We start from the raw sequence: 24,365 nt of genomic DNA on the forward strand, positions 1-24,365 counted from the left end.
ACCTAACGAACAAAATCAAAACACATTTGGTATTGTGTTTAGCTGTTACGTGAATTAAATTAATTATTGAATTAATTTAATTTGATAGTTAAATATTAAATTAATTAAATGTACAAGCTTGTTGTACATAAATAGAGAACATAGTTAAAATTAATATATGAATTTGGTTCATATAAAATTTTAACGAATATAGTTACCAAAATTATTGTAATAAATTATTATTTCGGTCAAACATTGAATCATGGTAGTTATAATTCTTTTTAAAAAAAAACATTTTTAATGTTTTCCATATGTTATAATTCTTTTAGAAAGAATATAACGTGTTTAATGCTTTCCATATGTTCTCTATAAGATTTGATTTCATTTTCAATATATGCATACTAAAATCCCGAATTAGGGTAAGTGTTTTTTAAATGAAAATTGAGAAAAAAAAGGTCTAGCAGTCATTTTGGGAGATTATTCTCTGAAATAGTTCCAAGAGAGTTTTGTTGTTCGTTTTAATACGGGGTGAACTATGTAAAGGCCGAAATATTTTCATTGTGGCTTGGAATCGATATCGAATCAGCAGCATCCTCTCATCTTTTTTGGTTAAAAAGGTATATATTCAACCTTATCTCAAACCATTTCGTTCCTCATACATGGATCCATGGTTGTGGATCGCCGAAATAATTTTTTCGCTACACCACGGGGCATACCGGTGATCCCAACAGTTTTAGCTTGAGAAAAATAACTTATACAAACTCTCGTAGTTTGAACATAGGGACAAGACCATGCGATCTCTTCCTTAGATAATAGTCCATACTGACTATTGTGAAAGATAGTTTCTTTGAACTCTTAAACTTGAAACATGGATATAAGATCAGCAGGCAACTATAGCTTGAATCATAAAGACACAACCAGTGGACTGTCATACATATGGATTCATGTTTAAGATTTATTGGTGCGAACTCATATATGAGAGACTCGGACATGCGGATTCATAGACGAATATTTACATATATATGCGGATTCATACACGTAGACTATTCTGCGGACTTTCGTATGAAGAAATTTCACATATAACTTTGTCATGAAGCTTAGAGAACAAGTTTAGCAGACTGTCATACATACAGATTCATATAAGAATATTCTTCCCTAGATTCTCAAATATTGATGCTAACACTCTAGATTCTTCTCTTCATGTAGACCACTTCTTAATTTCCTTTCTTATAGAATAAACTAGAGAAGAAGATGGAAGAAAGAAAATGAATACCAGAATGAAAGAATCCTCCTATTATATAATATTTCCATTACTGTTTCCCTCAATCCCAAGTTAGTTAGTACTATTAATACCCTTAATCATAATGTTTCCCACTAAAAGAAAACTCCTAGTTCTAATGTAACGAGACTAAACTTGAATTTTAACTATTTACAAGTCAGTCCGTAAGATTTCATAATCACATCAGAACCCGCTTAATCAAAAAGTTTTCTAATTAAATACTCAAAATTTCCATTATACCAAACCTTTAAGATTTCCGAGTGTGAGAGTTTCACCCAAGCTAAAAGGAAAGGAAAATCCCAAGTACTCCTTCATCAAATGCAAGTTGCAGATGGTATGGTCAATAATGATTTTCTTTCCCCTTTGAGTAGTAAACATTAAGAATCCTTTTTTATTTGTTTCACTAGTAAGGGTTACTATATATATATATATATATATATATATATATATATGTCATTCTAAATACATTTACAAAGGAAACTTGTCTATGTAACTAACAATCTAAAAAAAAATATGCTATCAAGATCCACAAAAAAGAACCCATCAACTGCCCAAAAGCTATTTCATAGGAATTCAACATTTTGACAAAAAAAAAAAGGTGCAGAGGGAAATGAAAACCTGCTTCAAATACATACAAAGGCAATAATATGGTTTTCCATCTCACTCAGTCGATGCTTTCCTGTCAGAATCTCAAATTTGTATTTAAAATTGTTGAAACAAGTAATCCATCTACATGCTAACATGTTGCACATTACATCTAACGATGTAGAATATACAAACTCTTCACTCTCAATTGGAACACTATTCAGTCTCAAAGACATATTTCAACAAGATTAAAGTGAAACTAAAATTATTATAGAGAAAAGAAAGGTAATGGAAACCTACCAATAATAGTGCCACCAGGGACAGAGACTAGAAAATTGAACATGCAAATTGCAGCTGCTTCGAAACTTACTAAGGTATCATGTGCCTATGCGTGCACGATTATCTCTACGCAGAAAGTTGCTCCAATTGAAGCATAACACATGTATTTAAATATTAAAATAATGACGGTTTCATAGGAACGCCAATAAACATGCCATAAAAATCTGTAGGTTTCGCAAATTTTATCATTAAATATATATAAATGTGCACATAACAATAATTTACGCAACAATAAATTTAATGAAATTAATCATTTCGGTTATTTAAAACTCAAAATTTAAAATTAAATTACTCATATAAAAGAGAAAGACACTTATACAATATATGACACTTTAACATAAACTTCCTAACAGGCTCATGAAGGTCATTTTATAATATTCACTCACCTCGAGGGAAATTGTTATACCTTGTGTAATGGGCTTTGCAGGCCTTATAATGTGTTCACTGAACACATGCGAACCTTGGCTAGTTCGCGAACCCTACTTGACAAACTTTTAAGACTATGTAAGGGTCACGTGGAGATCCGAAGTAATTGATTGATAGTCACCTTAACATTTTTTATTCTAAGACGTCACATCACGGTCACTACCAAGGGTATCAAATCAAACTTTCATGTCAACAATCTTAGAACACATAGCTAAGTTTGTCCCCAACTATAAAAAGATCATGCAAATAGCTCACATAGGCTCTCTCCCTCTCATTCTCTAAACTTTCTCCACGAAATTGCAATCTCCTCCCAACTTTCATACTCCTTCCCTTCATTTTTTCTTCATCTTCATCTTATTGCTTAATAGGGGTGAGGCCAGAAAATTTTTTAGAGGGGCCGAAATTAAATTTATATTTTCACGACAGTAAAAATGTAATTTTATCATTTCAATAGCCTATATCTTTATAATTTTTAAAGGACTAAATCAAAGTTTATCATTTTTAGGGGGCCAAAGTATAATTTTACCATTACAAATTTAAATTTTTAAGGAGCCTAAATAGAAATTTTCCATTTTAGAGGGACGAGCTCCTGCTAGCCCCCCAAATTCACCACTGATGCTTAACATATGGTATTTGTCCTATTCCATTTTTTACTATTCTAGGCATTTGAATTGTTTCACTTTTCATTAATAATTATATAAATGTTATAAAATAAAGAAAGATAGAGAGAATAAAGAACAAAGCAAATACGAAAGCAATAGAAAATGTACTTTATTAATCAAAGGGACGATTACAATACTTCATTAGAGTATCTATTTATAGGCATAAGAAGTATAAAAGAAGTAAAGATCTAATTCTAATAACTATTAGAATTTAAAGTACATCAAAACTTTATTTTGATCATGATGGACATCCACTTAATAGGATATTCATAACATTCCCCTTTGGATGTTCATTGGTAGATAATGTGCCTCGTTAAAACCTTATTAGGAAAAACCTTGTGGGATAAAAACCTAATGAAGGAAAAAGAGTACACAATCTTCTATTACAAGCTACCTCATTAAAAACCTTTACCAGGAAAACCCATAGGACAAAACATTTGTTAAAAGAAAAGAGTACAACTTGTTTTAAACTCCCCCTAATGGCAACATTACATTACATCTTTGAGTTGACGCATTCCAATTTTGTGTGGCAGTCTTTCAAATGTTAAAGTTAGCAATGCCTTAGTAAAAAGACATGTTAAATTATTACTAGAACAAATTTGTTGAACATTTATATCACATCTTTTCTCAAGACCATGGGTGAAGAATAATTTTGGTGAAATATGTTTCGTTTTATCACCTTTGATGTAACCACCCTTTAATTGAGCTATACATGTTGCATTATCTCCATATAAGATAGTTGACATCTTTTCCTATAAAGGCAAATTACATATCTTCTGGATATGTTGGGTCAATAACCTTAGCCAAAGACACTCTCGATTTGCCTCATGCATTGCAATTATTTCTGCATGATTTGAAGAAGCAATAGCTAATGTTTGCTTTGTTGAACGCCATGATATGGTTGTACCCCCATGTAAATAAATATCCTATTTGAGATCGACCTTTATATAGATCTGATAAGTATCCAGCATCAACATAGCCAACTAATAGAGATTTTGCATCATTTGAATAAAATAACCTCATATCAATGGTCCCTCTGAAATATCTAAATATATGTTTAATTCCATTCAAATGTCTACATGTTGGAGAAAAACTAAATCTTGTTAACAAGTTTATAACGAAAGTTATAATAGGTCTTGTGCTATTTGCAAGATACATCAATGCCCTTATGACACTTAGATATGGTACTTTAGGACCAAGAAACTCTTCATCATTCTTATAAGGACAAAATTGATCTTTATTCACATCTAACGATCGCACAACCATCAGAGTACTTAATTGGTTGCTTTATCCATGTAAAATTTCTATAATATCTTTTCCAAATAAGTTGATTATTGAACATGAATTTCATCTTTTAGATGCCCGATTTGTAAGCCAATATAAAAATTTGTTTTTCCAAGATATTTCATCTCAAATTCTTTCTTTAAACAATTTATTGTATTTTGAAGCTCTTCAGTAGTTCTAATAATATTTAAATCATCAACATAAACAACAATTATTACAAAATCTGATCCAAACCTTTTTATAAAGACACATGGACAAATTAGATCATTTTTGTAACATTCTTTTAATAAGTATTCACTAAGACGATTGTACCACATACATCTAGATTGTTTTAATCTACATAAACTTTTCTTTAATCTGATTGAGCAATTTTCTCAAGAAACTCTATATCCTTTTGGGATTTTAAATCATTTAAGGATTTTCATATAAATTTCACTATCAAGTGTACCATATTAATAGGATGTAACAACATCTATTAGATGCATGTCAAGTTTTTCACGTACTGCCAAACTAATAAGATATCTAAATATGATTACATCCACCAAAAGAGAATATGTCTCTTTGTAATCAATGTCGGGTCCTTGTGAAAATCTTTGCGCTACAAGTTGAGCTTTATATCTTACGATTTCATTAATTTCATTTCATTTTTGCACAAATACCCATTTATATCCTACCGGTTTTACAATTTTAGGTGTTTGGACTACAAGTCTAAAAACTTCACGTTTAGACAGTGAATTCAATTTTGCTTGAATTGCATCTTTCTATTTTGGCCAATTTTTTCTATTTTTACAATCATTAGTAGATTTAGGCTCGAGATCCTCATTTTCTTTTGTTATTTCAATAGCAACATTATAAGCAAAATTGTTGTCGACAACTACATTTTTTTTTGGTTCCGTCTTTTTCTCATATTGACATAACTTATCGAGATCTCTTTATTTTCATTATTTCCATATTCACTTTTAGGTACCTGAATCTTTTCTTAAGTTTTATAATTAGTTATTTCATGGGTCTCTTCAGGAAGCCCCGCCTCCACTATATGATCATCTTGAATGTTTGCTCTTTTTTTTTTACGAGGATTTTTATCTTTGGAACCGGCCGGTCTTCCACACTTCAAGCATGGTTTACTTTATTTTGCACTAACATTTTGCCCTATTAGGACATCAATTCGTATCGAAGCATTTTTAGTTGGTATGTGAGATTTATTGAATTTAGCGGTTAATTTGTAAAATGAATTATCTATTGAACTTTTAGTTCACATTGTTTTGTATGAAGGTCTTAGACATTGATAATTTATTTCAAGTATTTTATTAATCCAACTTTTTATTCTCTCCCCCTAATGTTGGGAAAAATGACAACTCATGTCATAACTAAATATTGAATTAATAGCTCAAAAATATTATAAGGAGACTCATATAAATTACATTCCCAGTCTCTTATTATGACCTATCTTTGTGCATTGTGGTGGAGCAGTTGGAACATATATCGCACATCCAAAAATTGTAAGATGGGAAATATTTGGCTCTTGACCAAAAATTAATTGTAATGGGAAGTATTTATAATTTATTGGTTTGATGCGTATAACATGTAAATCGATACAATTTTATGCTAAAATAGAAAATTTTTGTTCTCATAAGTAATGATTTAGCTATTAGTTGGAGGCATTTGATAAACAATTCAGTTAAATCATTTTGTGTGTGAACATAAGCTACAGGATGTTCAACTTTTATCTCAATTGACATGCAATAATCATTGAAAACTTGGGATGTAAACTTACCAACTTTAGCAAGATGAATTATTTTAAATGCATAATCTAAAATTAATCATTTAAACAAGTAATCTCGCAAACGACAGGTTGCGAGTTGATAAAATATGTGATTATTTTGTAGACGCATCTACCAAAATCAAATAATATCAAAACCATCCACATGGTGGATGAATGGGCCCATATTCATTTCAGAAATGCAATACATTAAATCTCAACTTTAGCTAGTGAGTTTCTAATAATCAATTTTCATTGAGAACAAATAACAAATGAGAATTATTTAAATTAAAGAATCTTCTGGTTCTTTAATAGATGTCTACATGAGTTCTCAATTAATTTTCGCATTATATATGATCCAGGATGGTCTAACTAGTCACGCCAAGTAGTAAATGCATTTGTATTAGTAAACTTTTGGTTTACTTTAACATTTGTTTCAATTGTACTGAATTGTAACAAATTGATAATTTTATTATCATTCCTTTTAATATGTGTCCACATATAAGTACTATTGTGACATTTACTATTGGAAATATCTAAATCAATATGAAGTCTATAATGCCACTAAGTCAATAAATATAATTTCTAAATAATTATATGCAGTATTCGCTTTAGGGAATATGTCAAAATCTTCAAATGCCCAAAAATTTATTAATATAAAACTTTGAGAGTAGATTTTATTTTCCAGGTGTAGAACAGGTACAGAACCAATGACTTTTCATACATAAGTTTTCTCTCTTGCAAGTTCGCATCAATGATATTTTACCACGTAATTTTAATTGAGAACATATTCTGAATACTGTAGAGTTATACTCGCAGTTTTTTAAAAAAACTTGCAACTTTAGGTGCGTCCAACCATAATAAGTTTTAGATAGCATTATCATATATTGTTCATAAATAAATCTTTCACAGTCAAATATTTTGCTTTCAACCCTTTAATGGGATGATGAGAAAAAAGATCACAAATATTATCAAATAAATATAAATTAATAACTCAATCTTTTTTTTATATGAAATATAATATTTTCCTCATTCACAATTTTAATATGAGATTCATTATAAATATATTTTAAAAGTAATTCATTAACCATCACAAAGTTTATGCTTTTTAGATATTGATATATTAGCTCTTCAAGCTTTCAACTAATTTTGTACCATCAAATATTGAAATAATATTTGTTTGTTTCAGTACCAAATAATATAAATATTTTCTATCTGTAATGATAGAATTCATTACTACATTTTCATATCATTCCTCAAAGAATATTAACAGAAACAAAATATTTGGACATACGCCACATATGTGGCCAATAATATTTCGTATTACATTGATAACATAAATTCTTTATCCTTTGAAGAGCTATCTTGAGAACTCTTATTGTTCTCTTATTTATTACTATGTTCCTACTTTTAGTGGTCCTTAATTATATCTTTTATTTTCTTTATGTTTGCATTCACTTTAGGGAATGTAACAAATCTAGTAGGACAACCTCTATTGATTTTTTATTCCATAATCACCATCGTAAACATGCGTGGATTTTAAATCAGAATCTATCCATTCATGTTGTCATGATTATTCTCCAATTATAATAAACATGATATAATAAATAAAATATAGTAAAATACATCTGAAGATCTTTAACATCATTGTCATCATCTTGACTATTATCATGAGTATCCATTCTGAGATTGAATCTTTCAACATCCTGAAGATGAAGTTGTAAGGGTGGAAGTTTAAGGTGAAAAAGAATTTGATTTGTGGGACGACTTCGAAATATTTTGAAAAAATAGAGAATCATCGTGTTGATAACGTGTTATAAAATAAAGAAAGATAGAGAGAATAAAGAACAAAGAAAATATGAAAGCAATAGAGAATATACTTTATAAATCAAATGGATAATTACAATGCTTCATCATAATTTCTATTTATAAGCATAAGAAGTATAAAAGAAGTAGAGATCTAATTTTAATAATTATTAGAATTTAAAATATATCAAAACTTTACCTTGATCATAATAAACATCTACTTAATAAGATATTTATAATAATAAATAATTAATTATTCATTAATTCCAATTATGTATAAAAATTAGTATTAATTGTTATTCCTTAAATTGATTGAGTTAGAATAAGAAATATGTTGTCTAATTTAGGCAGCGGATAATGAAATAGGCAGTCTATTCAGAGTGTTAGGTAATAAGAATAAAGTATTAAGCAGGCCGCCAAGCCACCAACCCCGTGTGCAGTGCCGCACCAATTCCTTTACCAAAATAAATTGCAACTACAAGTCAACATCATCTAAGGTTTGCTTGGTTTTTTCCTTTTGCTGGCCAATCAACAGCATCAGAGGTTACCGTCAAATTATTTATATCTACTTTTTCATGCTTAACTTTTCCTTGTTCAATAATCTTTAATTCCATCATTTACATAACTAGAAATACAATAAATGTGCTTTCTTTATTATCTTATTTTATTCTTATTTTATTGTTTATGTCTTCTAATTTATATTTTAAATTTAATAAAGAAAGAAATTATTATAAATTATTAAAAATTTGATTGGTTAAAATTCGATTTAAGAATAAAATTATTAATAAAAATAAAATTTTCGAGAGATTTAGAAAGATGCTCTACATTAAAAGCGATCTAATTGACTTGATTAGATATATTTAAGGATTATTATATTACGATTAAAATGGGATATGGAATAATGTTTAAAAATAATTCTTTAGAAGCAGTGAAGAGTTGAAAATCTCCCCCGCTACAACACTCAATATTTAATTCCTCTCCACCAAATATACCAAACTCTCTTATTCGCTTTCCTTTTTCCTTCGCTCTCTCTTTAGATCCGATCAACCGCCATCTCTTAATACGACGGTGGGCATGGCTCTATCGCGGCTCGCCTCTTCTTCTTCTTCTTCACGCTCCGCTGATCTTCTGAAACCCCTCTGCTCTGCCATCTCCCTCCGACGCCCGATCTCCACCGATACCACTCCCATAACTGTGGAGACCTCCGTTCCTTTCACCTCTCACCAGTGCGACACCCCCTCACGCTCCGTCCAGACCAATGCCAAGGAGCTCCTCACCTTCTTCCGGGACATGGCGCTGATGCGTCGGATGGAGATCGCTGCCGATTCACTCTACAAAGCCAAGCTCATCCGCGGTTTCTGCCACTTGTACGACGGTCAAGAAGCTGTCGCCGTCGGCATGGAAGCTTCCATAACTAAAAAGGACTGTATCATAACCGCCTATCGTGACCACTGCACGTTCGTCGCTCGCGGTGGGACCCTGCTGGAAGTTTTCGCCGAGCTGATGGGACGCCAGGCTGGATGTTCTAGGGGCAAAGGAGGTTCGATGCATTTTTACAAGAAGGATTCAAATTTCTATGGCGGTCACGGGATTGTCGGAGCCCAGGTTCCTTTAGGATGTGGCTTGGCGTTTGCCCAAAAGTATTCTAAAGACGAAGCGGTCACCTTTGCTTTATATGGTGATGGGGCTGCTAATCAAGGGCAGTTGTTTGAGGCTTTGAACATCTCTGCACTTTGGGATCTGCCTGCAATTTTGGTCTGCGAGAATAATCATTGTGAGCAATTTGAATTGGAATGAAATTTTATTGGTCTATTAAATTTTTGTGGACTTTATTTATTTGATGTAACAGATGGTATGGGGACGGCTGAATGGAGAGCCGCAAAGAGTCCTGCTTACTACAAACGTGGGGATTATGCTCCTGGTTTGAAGGTGAGACTTGGTTGGCTGAGAGATAAATAGTGGTTATAATTTGTTGGTTCTTTAGTATTGTTATTATGATTATTAAGTAAATGAGGATTTAGATGTATGTGATGTCGAAGTGACTACGACCGTAGATGTCGTAAGAGTGATAGTGGATGGTAAAAAACTGTGATAGTTGTGATTTTGTGCCATGTGAGATACTTCTTCTGCTGGTTTTATATTGTTGTTTTGTTCTCTTATCCTTTTATATTAGAAGCTAAAAGTTTGAATGAAGTTTCAGAAAAGCAGAATCTCAAGGGATTTTTCCTGCTTATACTATGGGTTCTTAATATTTAAGGTTGTTTTCTTCTAAGATGTAAGGCATTGATGCAAAAAGAATGCCTTCTAGCAGAACTTTAAAAGCAACAACCTTTCTGTTCAGCTTAAGAAGAATAATTTTTTTTTTCTGACAAAACATGTCTTAGGATAATGCATGCTTAAAATTCCTTTTCTCCAGACGGTAGACATTGATATACTTTTTAACTTCAATTCTATTTGTTATGTGTTTCATATCTTCTAGGTGGATGGAATGGATGCTCTTGCTGTGAAGCAAGCTTGCACGTTTGCCAAAGAACATGCTTTGAAGAATGGACCAATTGTAAGTTTATTCATCCAGCTATTACCTGTTTTTCATTTTTTTCTTTTTAATAATCTTTTATTGTGCTCATTTTCTGGCCATTTTCCACATACTAATACTTCTTTATTTAAAGGTGTGAATCTACCACATCAACTTGAGAAAACTTTGGTTTTCTTCATCACTCATTTTAGTGTTTGTGTAAATTGTGTTATCTTCCTTATGCCTAAAGCTGTTAGAGATCAAATCCCCTGCTACATGATTGATCATGCTTGAACAAACTCCATAATTACATGCTTAACCTTATAAGCTAATTCTACTAGTCACCTCTACAGTTAGTAGACTCATAGAATATGTTATTGTTTCTCTTCTACACTATGAGAGATACGTGCTTCATTTTGAACTTTTTCTGATTAATCAATATTTGATTTACAACATTTGAGCACCAAGCAACAGGATACAACACTTTGTTGGAATATTGTGCTTGTTTCAAACTGTTTTATGCTTGTGGTACTGAAGACATAGATCTAAATTTTTGCAGTATGATATTTTATTTTGATATATTATGCTATAATAAGGGTTGTATTGCATCCAAAGCCTTAAGATTGGAAGGTTACTCCTTGAGACTAGATTGCAGAAGTACTAAAATACAGGAGATCTGCATATAATGGACTAGACTATGCAAAACACTTGTTACCTTTGGGATGGGCCTGAGTGTTTTGCTGCTTTTTTTCTAGCAGTTTGATTCTGTCCCATTTTAACAATATTAGCATGTTTGGATTCTTTAGAGGGGAGCTGACAAGGAGATGAAGCTTATATGTGTGTGTTTGTGTATATATATGTAGTAATTTGGATAGCATAAGGTAAAGTGAAACAAGCAACTTTCTATTTGTTTTGTTATTTAGATATTTAAATAAGTGACTTGGTGAAATATTAGATGAAATGGCAATTGAACTATTGAAGAATATGATCATTTTTGGCTACAAATTAGAATATACTTGGTGAGATTTGAAAAGTGGATTAGGTGATATATTATTTGTTATTTCATTTCTCTTAATGGTCGAATCACTACCAGAGGTCTCTTTTGAAGCTGATAAGTTGTATTAGGAAGTTGGAATGTTTTTTATTTTGTAGCTGTTAAAACTTTTTGGCTCTACATTAGAGGTGTAAGCGAGTTGGCTGTTGACTTGACTTTGTGCATAATTTTATTCGTAGCTGAGTTTAAGCCATTTAGTACCTGATTGAGAATATTGTAAAACTTACTCAAGCCTTTCGTTTCTTTAACATATTATATATATATATATCTAAGTGAATTACAAAAATACTTAGTTAAGTTTTGGTATTTACAATGTTACCAACCTATATACATAAAGCCCAACTCTCCAAGTAAAAGAGACAATCTTTCAAAAAATACAATTCTAATGATTATTCTCTGCATTTATTGCCTCTTTCAAACTCCAAAATTGAGTTCTCCTATGGATCTTTCTTAATTGCATATGTGCCCAATTGCAAGGAATGAGACTTGGAACCCACTTGGGAAATTATGGGATTTCCTTATGAGATTTATATGGACCTAGGCTCTCCAACCTCATTAGTTAGCTTTTGGGGTGTGGTTCTTCAAAGGTTCATATAAACCCCACACCCTAAAAGCTAGCTGTTGAGGTTAGAGAGTCTAGGTCCATATAAACCCCTAAAGGAAATCTCATGCTTTCCTATGTGGGATCCAAGTCCCTTACCTTGCAATTGGACGCATATCAGTTCACCATGCTTCATAGTCCTAGTGCCCGTGGGGGTTAGCTTTGCTTCGGCTTAATCTAGCTTTGAGTGAACATTGCAATATCAACGTCACAATTTGAGCCATGGGTTGGCTTTATGCCAGTTATTTTTTCTAGCTTTCGGCGAGCACTACAATACCGTCATCACCACACACATTATGCAGTATGGCTTTAAACTATCTAGTCTCGTGCGAACATAGCAATACTGACATCACCACTTGTCCTACATGATTGCAACTAAGAGACATGATGGCTGCCATTGATATGGACCTTTGGAGAACCACACCTCGAAAGCTAGCTGTTGAGGTTGGAAAGCCTAGATCCATGTAAACCCCACAAAGAAACCCCTTGCTTTCCTATGTGGGATTCAAGCCCTGTACCTTGCAGTTGGGCACGTATAAGAACTTTCTTCTCAAATCCAAAGTATGACAATTTGGTTTCCTATGTAATCTTTTCCTTTCTTGAATATATGGCTATCAAATCTTTCACTTTCTTGAATCTATTGCTGCATTGTGATATTACTGCAATTCAAGTTGCATAAATACAGCTCTGTTTTTCATTTTTAATTTTCATTTTGATTTATTCTTTCATTCATTATGTGCTATATAATTTTACTGTTAGCTTAAAATAATTGATTATATATTTATTTATATTGTTGCTGCTGCATTATTAGTTGATGTGGATCTTTGGGGAATTATTCATTTTAGGCCATTGTTGAATTCCTTTTTTTCTGTATTATATTAATAATTCTTTTTCATCTTTTGTGTTGTGAGCTGTCTATTCATAGCTTTACTTAGGTTCATAGTTTCAGGTTTTAATTTTGAAAATCTTGGATTCATATATTAGCTGAAGTTCTAAGTATTGTTGTTTGAAGCAAGGAAAATCACTAAGCGTAGTTGAGGCTATCAAGCTGACCTCTAGCTGCTCAAGTAACTTTTGCGAGCAGAGCTCAAGCATAAAAATGAAGCTCAGCAAAGCTTTGAGTCTTGAATTTTATATGGAGCTAGGCTCTCCAACCTAGAAGCATATTATCCACTTAAATTTTTATCTTTAGACGTACAAAAGTATAAGCTTTCTATTTTAGCAGTGTACAAATCCCACCTATATAGGCTTGGAGTAAAATTCTAAAACTCCTTTAACTTACTGATCTCAACTGTAGCCTTGAAATTTCGAAGAATCATCTACTTTTTACCCTCATTTTGATTATATCTGGTTCTAAATGAATAGTGCTTCAGACGCACTGGAAAGGATAGAGCTTTTCCAGAATAACATTGGAACCATTTGCTTGAGAAATTTTTTCCTTCCCCTCTCTCTCCAACACCCCTCCCCCTCCCCCAAAAAAAAAAACACAAAAAAAGTTGAGAAATTTTCATGGCTTTAAAGATGCTTCAGAAATCTTCTGAAAATTTGTAGTCCAGGGTAATCATAACTTCCTAACTTTTATAGAAACGATGAGCATCTATTTATGTTACAAAAGCTTTAAGGGATTCGTGAATCTCCAATGTCAGTTGCTTGGTATTGATAGTTGTGCTGATCATGCCCTAAAGATATATGGTAATCACTGGGTAGCTGATAAGTTTGCTTTTTTGCTTATATTTGATGAAAAGATGTTTACAGTGACAATCTAATGGCCTAGATAATAGTAATAGGAGGGAAAAGCTGTATTCTTTTTCACTTTTCATTGCCACATATAAAGCGAAAGTGCAGTCTATGTGTGAGAATCCTCATATTGCTTCAAGTGCGAGGTACAAAAATAAATGCTTGCTTGAGTGAAGACACAATTTTATATGCCTGTGCTTTTGTGTCTTATATGTCATCATAATTATCATCATAATATATATTATTATGACATATATATTATGACATGAGTTCAAAGTTGTGGAAACGTCATTCTACAAGTGCCTAATTATATATGAATCCTAATTTCGTGGTCTTTATAAGTCATGATAATTGGGTTGGGTTTGAAGGAAGGATTTAGATTTGCAATTTATCTAATTAGTTGATAAGAAATATTTAAATGGTGCTATTGCCTTTGCGAAACCTCATACCATTTTCTATATTTTATTGCATAATAAATTATGTTAGTTTGTTGTGCCTATATGCAGATTCTTGAAATGGACACTTATAGGTATCACGGTCATTCCATGTCTGATCCTGGAAGCACCTATCGAACCCGTGATGAGATTACTGGTGTTAGACAGGTTGATTTTCAATCACGTTGCCTTTTCAGGGATTCATTTGTTAGATGTTAGATATTTCATGTTGTATTTTAATCAAAGTTAATCCAAAACTGACATTCTAGATGTGATGTTTCTAGGAGCGTGATCCAGTTGAAAGAATTAGGAAGCTGATATTGTCTCATGACCTAGCTACTGAGAAAGAGTTGAAGGTATTTTTAACTAAGTTCATTTATGAAGCTATCAGCATGGAAATATCGTTAGACTTATCTATGGTGATAGATATATGAAAGTATTTGGAAAAAATTTGTCAGGACATTGAGAAGGAAATAAGAAAAGAGGTAGATGACGCAATTGCTCAAGCTAAGGTAGTACATTTTTTGCTGACTTCCTTTTAATTTTGTGATTCTCATTTTAAATGATTGTATTGAAGTTTATCTGTATTTATTTTTTAATTATATTATTATTTAGAAATTTTGTCTAGTTGTCAGCATATATGACATTGGGTTTTGTTCCTCTCTTTTTTTGATTCCAGGAAAATCCACTGCCTGAATCTTCTGAGCTCTTCACAAATGTGTACGCAAAAGGTTTGGGTGTTGAGGTATGAAATATTTACCTAATGCATGTTCTTTGTTTGTCACCATCTTTGCAAATGTACCTTACTTGTCCTATTTGTTAAATGTCACCATCAAGTAACATTGCTATCGGATAAGATTGTTATCCTTCAAACGTAGAGATTTGCTAAAACACCTCATCAGGTATCTATTTTGAAAATTTTGTTAATCCAAACTAATCTATTTGTTAGCCCATTCTTCGTTCTTACCAAGTTGTCCTTGAAAAATGGGCAAGAAATTACCTGATGAAAGCTAGTAGGCTTCTATGTCAGCAGGAAAAATGTTATGTTGATCCCTTTCAGTTTTGACTTCTATGATTAAGTTTGTTTAGCTATCCATCAATGATCCTTGGTGGTTTGGCAATAAAGTTGAATATCATAGGTAGGAACCATGACTTAAAAATTAAGATACTTTTGTTGCTTAATCAAGGTATTAATGTTCTTTGTGTACTTGTGTCTGAAAGGGAATTGGGTTTTGGCCTCATGTTCAAATATCAAAATATTATAAACAATAATTTATCTAATGTAGATGAGCTTCCATTAAATAGAAGTAGTTAAAGGTAAATACATAGGAATTGCTTAAATCTTCTTACTTTAGGTTGAGATATATGTGTGGCCATCATCATACAAAATTTTCAATCATGTGAAAACAATGTCCCAACCTACTTAAGATATTGTAATCTTAAGGATACCGATCCCTGCATGAATCCTATCAGACATTAGTCATCTTGAGTTTTCTCCAAGCTTATGAGCAAACCAAAAGTGTTGCCTGTAATGGTCCACACAAACAATTGGTGGAGCCTTTTTAATGGATGGGGGGATTCACTAGTGCCAGCAGGCTAGTTCAATCAAATTCAAAAGGCTAAGGAAAACTCTCTTATTTCTTTTAATGTGACTCACTTGAAAACTTTTTGGGGAGTGTTCTCAAAGAAATTGAGAAATCATGAAAGAGGTTGGCAATCATGGTGTGTGCGTGAGTTTTGACAAATATTTTTGTTCTCAAGCTTGCTTTGAATATGTCCGAAGTCTGAGTTGGTTTGAGTGCAACTAGATCTTCGGGAGATTATGTCCAACTCAGCTGGATGCTGAAAAATTAAGTACTGAATTTTTAGTACTAAATTTTATAAGCACTGAATTTATATTATAAAACTATTTGATATATTAGTCAAAATTAAATACTGAATATAAATTTTTGTTTGATAATCGTAAATCATGATTTTTGAAAATTTATTTCATAATTTTAGTCTTACTGATATTGTATTATTTATTTTATTTGAATAGTTTTGGATAAAAGTTAAAAGATAAAAATATTTTAATAAAATGAAGAAATATTTTATTTTAAAATAAAATTTTGAAAAACAAAATCAACTTGATATTTTTCATATTAAGTGATAAGTACTATCTACTTATCATATTTTACACTTTTTGTTGAAAATAATTAAAAATTAAATGTTGAAATTTTCATTTTCAATGATTTATCAAACACATCTTAAGAGTAAAATGCTCTATTGTTCAAGGCATTGAATGTGGCAATCCTACTTGAAGGTTGAGTGTTCGAATTAATACTCTGGATGATGAGGTGAGTCAAGTGATGAAGAGTTCTAAGCTGGTTAAAAATCACATCATTCATGAACTACCTTGTCCGTCCACTTAGGGGAGTTTTAACTTGATTAAAACACATTCCATTAATCAGGTCTACCATCAAAATCATAGTAGTGAATATACGGGAGGACATGAGCGCATAATTTATTGGAATATTCTAGCTTGCACTTGCCCGCTTGATCTTACATTATTAATACACGATTGTCAATCATGTATATCACTAACATGAAGATAAAGTAAAAGTGATAGGTTTTTATTTATTGAATCTGCTTAGCCAAGCTGATTGACTTTAGGACATCTATTAATAGTCCCTATAGATGAGAAAACTTCACTGGACTAAATGACATTGACAAACCCGATATGCATATTCTGTTTATACATAAATAAGTAATTTGACGTTCCCTCGTACAGTTGGAACTATGGCAACTGTTCGTTCTGTTTTGTGACGATTCTAACAGGATTTTATTTATGCTTTTAACTGCAGTCATTTGGAGCAGATAGGAAAGAAGTAAGAGCTGTACTTCCATAAACTGGGACTTTGTTGGAACGTCTTCATTCTTTTTTTTAGTTTTACCACCCTCAACCTTGGAAGAAAGAAGAATAAAGAACCAAAAGAGGCTAACCAGCTCTTCCAAGTTACAAATATGACTTAGCACTTGTATTTGTACGGAATACTTATTATTTTCCCTAAAAATTACGGGCAGAATTGTTCGATTTAAATTGTGGGTTAACCCGCCCAAGGTTTTACACTCCTATGATTAAATTGTTTGGTGTTTTGCTCACAGCAATACCTGGATATTCATTTCTTGAAATGCAGAGGAGCTTTAATGGTAGCATTTATCGATCCAAATGGTGGTTGAGTGTTCATTCTATATATTTTTGTTGATAACTTAGGCTGAAATGTCTTGGGTTGGGTTCCTCCTAATTTTGCCTGCCACCTGCTTTGGACCACACTGCGGAATATATGACACATCTGGTGATTGATTAATGGTTTGATATGTACCTTTTTTATAATCCATTTCCACCATTGCTAACTTAGTTAGGGATGATCATCAAAGCATTGCTGGGCACCACTGACGTCTGGTGGCATTATCTTAGTCCTCATCACTGCTGCATTATCCCACGTAAGAAGCATTTACGTTTGAAATTTGAAGGCGAACTTTATATCCTTCGATCCAACACATACCGTGAAGAAACCATGTGAAAACCATGGAACGGCAGAAGTAGAAAGGAAGTCGCCCGCGTTCACGGGCTAGCCGAAATTTGAAATATGCTAAACAAAATTATCACGTTTATTCTTTATCAACTTTTTTATTATTCATAAGACTCACGAATCAAAAGTCTTTGGTCTTTCACTATCGTGTCTTCCAAGTGTCTTCCATCCCCCAAAGACCCAAGTGGTGGGAGCAGAGCAGGAGAATCATACAGTAGGGGATGCCCCCACACATTGAGCCAATAGCCAACCAAGGCAGCCTCAGGCCACACCATTTTCTTACCCATTGTGTCGGTACTATTGAAGTCAGTCACTTTCTGCATTTGATATGCCATCTTAAGCATTATTCACTCCCCCAAAATTGAATATTTTTTACTTTAATACTGCAACTCTTCTCACTTCTGGCTTCGCTTGGTTTCTACCATAAAGACAAACTCAGGGTATCCTATGCCAGCATAATATACAAGTACACCTACTTTCCCAACCTCCCCATCTTCCAATAATTTATTAATAAACCACACATTAATTAATCCCTTATTAACCTTCTTTATAATAATCAGCTACCAAACACTTGGTTTTTTTTACCTGACCAGACCAGACCCACACGTGCAATTAAAAAGCACCATCTTTCTCACCCAATTAACTTTTAAGTAGAATGATAAGTTTGTCTCCATTGCTCTCTGTTACATTATTCAACAGGTGAGGTCAGGACATCAGATTTACATTGCGCTCTCACAGACCCTGCAAAATCCCCATTGTTTATTTGCTAACTTTTAATTGAAATCGCCGTGATTTAGTGTTTAGATTTGAGCAAGTAGATAATTAAAATTGTTGTTGGAGGTTGCAACTTTTAAGTGCTTGGTTCACGAGTCTTTTTGATCAAATAAACCCCTCCCTTTTTTTATTTACAACTAGCCTGGGCTGCTCAGATTCACTTTGATGAACAAATGTGCACCGACCAACCAAAACCCATTACTTATCCTTTGATTTTACTCTAATTATAATTCGCTCCGGGTATAATTAAATTATTCTCTGAATTAAATTATTATGAAAAATATAAGAGAAATTAGAACACAACATGAATTGAAAAAATAATTAAAACATTACATGTAATGAAAACAATATGAATGTGTTAAGATCTACAAACTGTTAACATGTAAATATTTATATAACCATATATCACAAAATAATTTTAAAAAAAAAAAACTTAGAAAGTATCTGAATCAACCCTTTTAAAGGTCCAGGCTTACTACCTCCAAAATAATTATAGTATAGAAATATAGATTTATGTTATACAATTGGACTATGCCTTGAAAATTCAAGTAAAAATCTTTTATCTTGTTTCCATGCCAAAGACTTCAATGTTGGGTCTTTGTGGTGGAATGACTAATTTATGCTTCATTTTGTGACTTGTGAAAATAAAAAAAGGAAGCTTTTAAGACAAATTTAAGCCTACGCACATAACTAAAGTTGGATAAGATTCTGATTTCTAAGGACATTGGCTTTTTTGACCCTTCATCAAGAAATCTCACTCTTCATCCCCACTCAACCATTGATTATTCTTCCCTTCTCTTTCCATAGGAGCCATGGCAACTCCAACTCAACTAAATTTTAACCCAATCCGACTTGAAAGTGTCATTTATTTTTCAATGTCGAGTTTGGGGTGGAATGGATTGCCAAATAAAAAATTTGGGGCCTGAGTTTAAATTAAATCTATGACAAAGTTTTCAAAGTTTTTTTTAATTTTATAACTATTTTATATATTTTAATTAAAATTTATATAAGACTTTATAACATTTTAACTATTTTTATATTTTATGAAATTTTGTAATATGTATTTCATTTAATCTTGTAAAAATAAAATAATATAATAAATTTTGGAGCAAATTAAATTGTATAAATTTTTGGGTCGGATTTTAGTATTAGAATTTTACATAAATCGAATTCAGAATAGAATCTAAACAAAAAAATATAGAAATCAAGTCGAATTTGGAAAAGGGTTAGAGCAAGAAAACTCAAATATTGACTTCAACTGAGGTGTTATGATGGTTTATGAAATGCAAGTTAAAAAAGTGCAGATACTTCAAACCGAGTTGAGTTCTATTAGTTATTTTTTATTTACTTGAAAACATTTTTTTGAAATATTATGAAAACTTTTTTGAAATATTTATGAAAAGATTTTAAAACTTTACCAAATAAGATCTAAAATCATAAAAGAAAATTTGTTTTTTATCAAAATAAATCTAAAATCTAAAAAAAAAAAAAAACAAAGAATTGAATCGATTGGAAAAATCCAAAAAATCCAACCATCCCTATTTGGAGATTAAATTTTTCATGCTCCTTTGTTTGGATAAGGTTTTAAGATTATTATTCATTAATAGAATGTTATTATCATAAATAATAGTGTTCACTAAAACCCAAAAAGAAAAAGTTGGGATTTAATTTCGCAAATTGTAAACTAACACATTTGGCTTTGGGTTAATATACTCTTTGGTATTTAAGTTTAGTTTTAACGTTCAATTTAGTATTTGAGTTTTTCTTTTATTTTAATTTGGTACTTGAGTTTAGTTTCAATGTTCATGTTGGTACTGAAATTTCTCAATTTGATACTTGAAAATTTTTTATCCTATTTTAGTAGTTAAGTTTTTTTTTATCCCAATTAAGTACTTTTTTTTATTAAAACATACGTGTCAAATATTCATTGTATTATATAATCTCGTTGTACTAAATTGGGACAACTCAAACTCAAAGTATCAAATTGAACCTTAAAACCAAACTTGAATGCCAAATAGTACATTATGTGAACAAGTTTTGAATGTATTTGATAAAAAATGAAATTAAAAAATAACAACCATGTATTAATTTCAAATCCATGCATTGTGAGAATTTTATTTTTTAGGAAAGAACTCTATTTTTAAAACAAATGTTATTATTAGAATCAATTATTATAAATACTAAATTAAATAACTAACTTCATTAGCATGGTAAGAATTAAACTTAAAACCTAAAAGTTCTAGTTCCCACATTATTAAACTATGTTAGGAATCAACCCGTATAAATAATAAGATTAGTAAAAGTGGAGAAGAATAAACACAAATATTTACATGAAAAACTCCTCCGCAGAGAAAAAAAACAAGCAAAAGAGGTTTTAGCTTTTCACTGAATGAGTAAAAAAACGAGAGTACAATATGAAGAAAATTAACCTAAATGTACATTACCCAAAACCTAGAAAACAAATGTAACACCCCCTACCCATATCCGTCACCGGAATAGAGTACGAGGTATTACCGAGGAGTACAAAACACTTACAGATAATTTAAATATATTTTCATAACAACTTGTCTCGATTTCATTCTATTTCATATTTAAGCTTTACTCACCAAAGTATTTGAAATATCATCTTTATGCAAATAGCACACATGAGGTACATAATTTCATAATTAAGAATGAACACATTTATCAAACATATTCCACATTCATATATCAATGTCTCACGTTTCCATATATCAATAACCGTCATTTTTTTTGTTTTTCAGATAATTATTTGTAACTATTGATAAGCATGCAATTCATTGTTTCTTCCTGTTAATTACAATTTCAAATGACAAATTTGTGTGAATGAGCTCAATCTCATTAGGTGTTTAAATTCTGTCAATTTGATTCACATACTCATAATTTACTAACATATGCTGTCAAACACAATCTCTGAATGACAAAATCACATAATTGAGCTCAATAATAATAATGATAACATTACTTACATTTCTTTTTCCACACGTTACATTTACGACTTGCCAACTTGTCCATTCAAGGAACGGCTTACGGATTTGAGTACATCGTGATCTGAAGCCCGAAGTCTAACTGAAGCACATAAGTGCTAAACGGAAGCCCAAAGGCTAATTGAAGCTCATCAGAGTTGAACTGAAACCCCAAAAGGGTTGACTGAAACTTATATGAGTTAACGGAAGCTCATAAGAGCTAAACGGAAAGCAAACACGAGAGTTCGCAACAAATGCTGAATCTCGGTTTACTTGGGTAATTTACCGTCAATTCATCTTTTTCACTGAAAGATCGTACTCATTTCCTGCGTTCCGTTCCTCTGAAATTCTCAGTTCAGTTTGATAACTTTTGTACATAATTTACTTATTTTTAACAATTAACATACATAAATATTAATCACCATTCATAAAATAATATTGAAATTTAATAATATTAACAAATGGTCACTAAATTTAGTTATGTAAACTCACAAGTTCGATTTTTGTATTTTAGCGATAATCATAATTTTCATAATAAATATTCCAAATAAAACATTATATCATTTCTAATTCAACACTTATCGATTATAATCGGGCATGTGATCAATTTATACACGAGTCATTCATATATTTTTCCTCCTCCTCCTCTCCATCCACATCCTTGGTATAAATAACACACTTGTAAGTAACCTTATCCATAAATTTCACTAATTACTTATGTGAATATTCAAGCTATCCACCCGTGTCATAGTCACTAAATTATTTATATATGAAGCTACGAAACTCAAAATTAAGATCCTCTAATTTTCCCTAAAACTAGATTCACATATCTTCTTACCATAAAATTTTCATAATTTTTGGTTTAGCCAATTAATACAGTTTATTCATTGAAGTCTCCCCTGTTCTGCTGTCTGATAGTTCCAGCCCTTCTTCACTAAAAATTAATTATCTCCTCGTACAGGATTCGAATGATGTTCCCATTTGTTTCTCTTGAAAATAGACTCATTCAGGATTCTAAACATATAAATTTAAGCCCCTAATTATTTCTATCCAATTTTTTATGATTTTACAAAGTCAAAACAGGGGAACCCGAAATCATTCTGACCTTGTCTCACAAAATTTATCATATCTCATGATTTACGCTTACATCATTTCTTCTATAAGAAACTAGACTCAATAAGCTTTAATTTCATATTTTATTCATTCTCTAATTCCATTTCTACAATTTTTTGTGATTTTTCAAAGTTAGACTACTGCTGCTGTCCAAAACTGTTTTAGTGCAAAATGTTGATTTCCATTTTACCCCAAATTTCACAATTCATACAATTCAGTCCTTACTCAATTAACCCTTCAATTAATATAATTTTCTCAATTAATACTTTTCCTAAACATTATAAGTTATTTCATAACTATTGAAATTCATAATTTCCACATAAAACTCTAACTTCAAACTCTTTTACAATTAGGTCCCAAACATTCACTTTCTATTCAATTCTTTCAATAAAATCAAAATATAAACAATTTAAAGCTCTAATTCCATGCCAAATAATCATATAATTCCAGAACATATGCATAGAAACTTTCAATTTCTTTCATAGAATCAAAAACTAATGAATTCAACAAGTGGACCTAGTTGTAAAAGTCACAAAAACACAAAAATTTCTAGAAATAATCAAGAATTGAACTTACTTGAAGTAAAAATATGAAAAAACAGCTTAATAGAACTCTTCCATGGCGTTTTTCTGATGAGAATGCAGAAAAATAAAGAGAAATCTAGATAATTCCACTTTAGTCCTAGCTTTATTAAGTAAATTTTGCAATTTTCTAATTTTGCCCTTAATTCTCCTTATTTTCTTGCTGATTTCATGTCATTGTCGTCCAGCCCAAATAGACCTTAGGTCTATTTTCCTTTTAAACCCTCTTTCTTTTATCAATTAAGCTATTTAATCATTTCTCATAATTTTGCATTTGATACAATTTAGTTCTTTTTGTTCAATTAACTATCAGAACTTTAAAATTTCTTGACGAAACTTTAATACTAACATATTAACATTCCATAAATATTTATAAAAATATTTATGGCTCGATTTAAAATCCCCAAGGTCTCGATACCTCGTTTTCGATTCTAATTATTTTAATATTTATTTTTAGTACACTATCCACTATTTTAAAATTTTTCCTAACTTCACATTTAACTTATACTCACTAAATTAATAATATTTCCTACTCATTTGTCGGATTTAGTGATCTCAAATCACTGTTCCGACACCACTGAAAATTAGGCTGTTACAACAAAGCCCTAACTCGAGAATAAAATTCTATCCATAGTTACCACAAAACCCTCACTAAAACTCATATGCGACTATATCTTGTCACCTTAAAAAAAAAAAATCCTTGCTGATAAGCATGTCTAAATCCAATGAGGAGAAGTAGTCCTGTTGATCTATACAAAACGTGGCTGCAAAACATCAGGAATCGTCATGACATTTCGATTCTCCTCGTGACGGCATCGTTGTCGTGTCTATTGCCAAAAATTACTGTGTCGTCCCGACATTGAACCTGTTTTGATCCTTCT

At 31.6% G+C, this 24,365-nt stretch overlaps 1 protein-coding gene across 1 annotated transcript; it reads left to right on the plus strand.

Annotated features, from left to right (window-relative positions):
- The first annotated feature begins 9,008 nt into the window (after nucleotides 1–9,008).
- LOC108476074 (pyruvate dehydrogenase E1 component subunit alpha, mitochondrial-like) lies at nucleotides 9,009–17,669 on the plus strand. The gene is made up of 8 exons (XM_017778144.2): nucleotides 9,009–9,893; nucleotides 9,969–10,048; nucleotides 10,599–10,676; nucleotides 14,533–14,628; nucleotides 14,745–14,816; nucleotides 14,919–14,972; nucleotides 15,140–15,205; nucleotides 17,304–17,669. Exons 1-8 carry the CDS (start codon nucleotides 9,194–9,196, stop codon nucleotides 17,346–17,348), a joined length of 1,191 nt encoding a protein of 396 aa, XP_017633633.1. The 5' UTR covers nucleotides 9,009–9,193; the 3' UTR covers nucleotides 17,349–17,669.
- Nucleotides 17,670–24,365: the final 6,696 nt, after the last annotated feature.

Source organism: Gossypium arboreum, chromosome 3 (assembly GCF_025698485.1).
Source record: "Gossypium arboreum isolate Shixiya-1 chromosome 3, ASM2569848v2, whole genome shotgun sequence".
Taxonomy (NCBI): Eukaryota; Viridiplantae; Streptophyta; class Magnoliopsida; order Malvales; family Malvaceae; genus Gossypium; species Gossypium arboreum.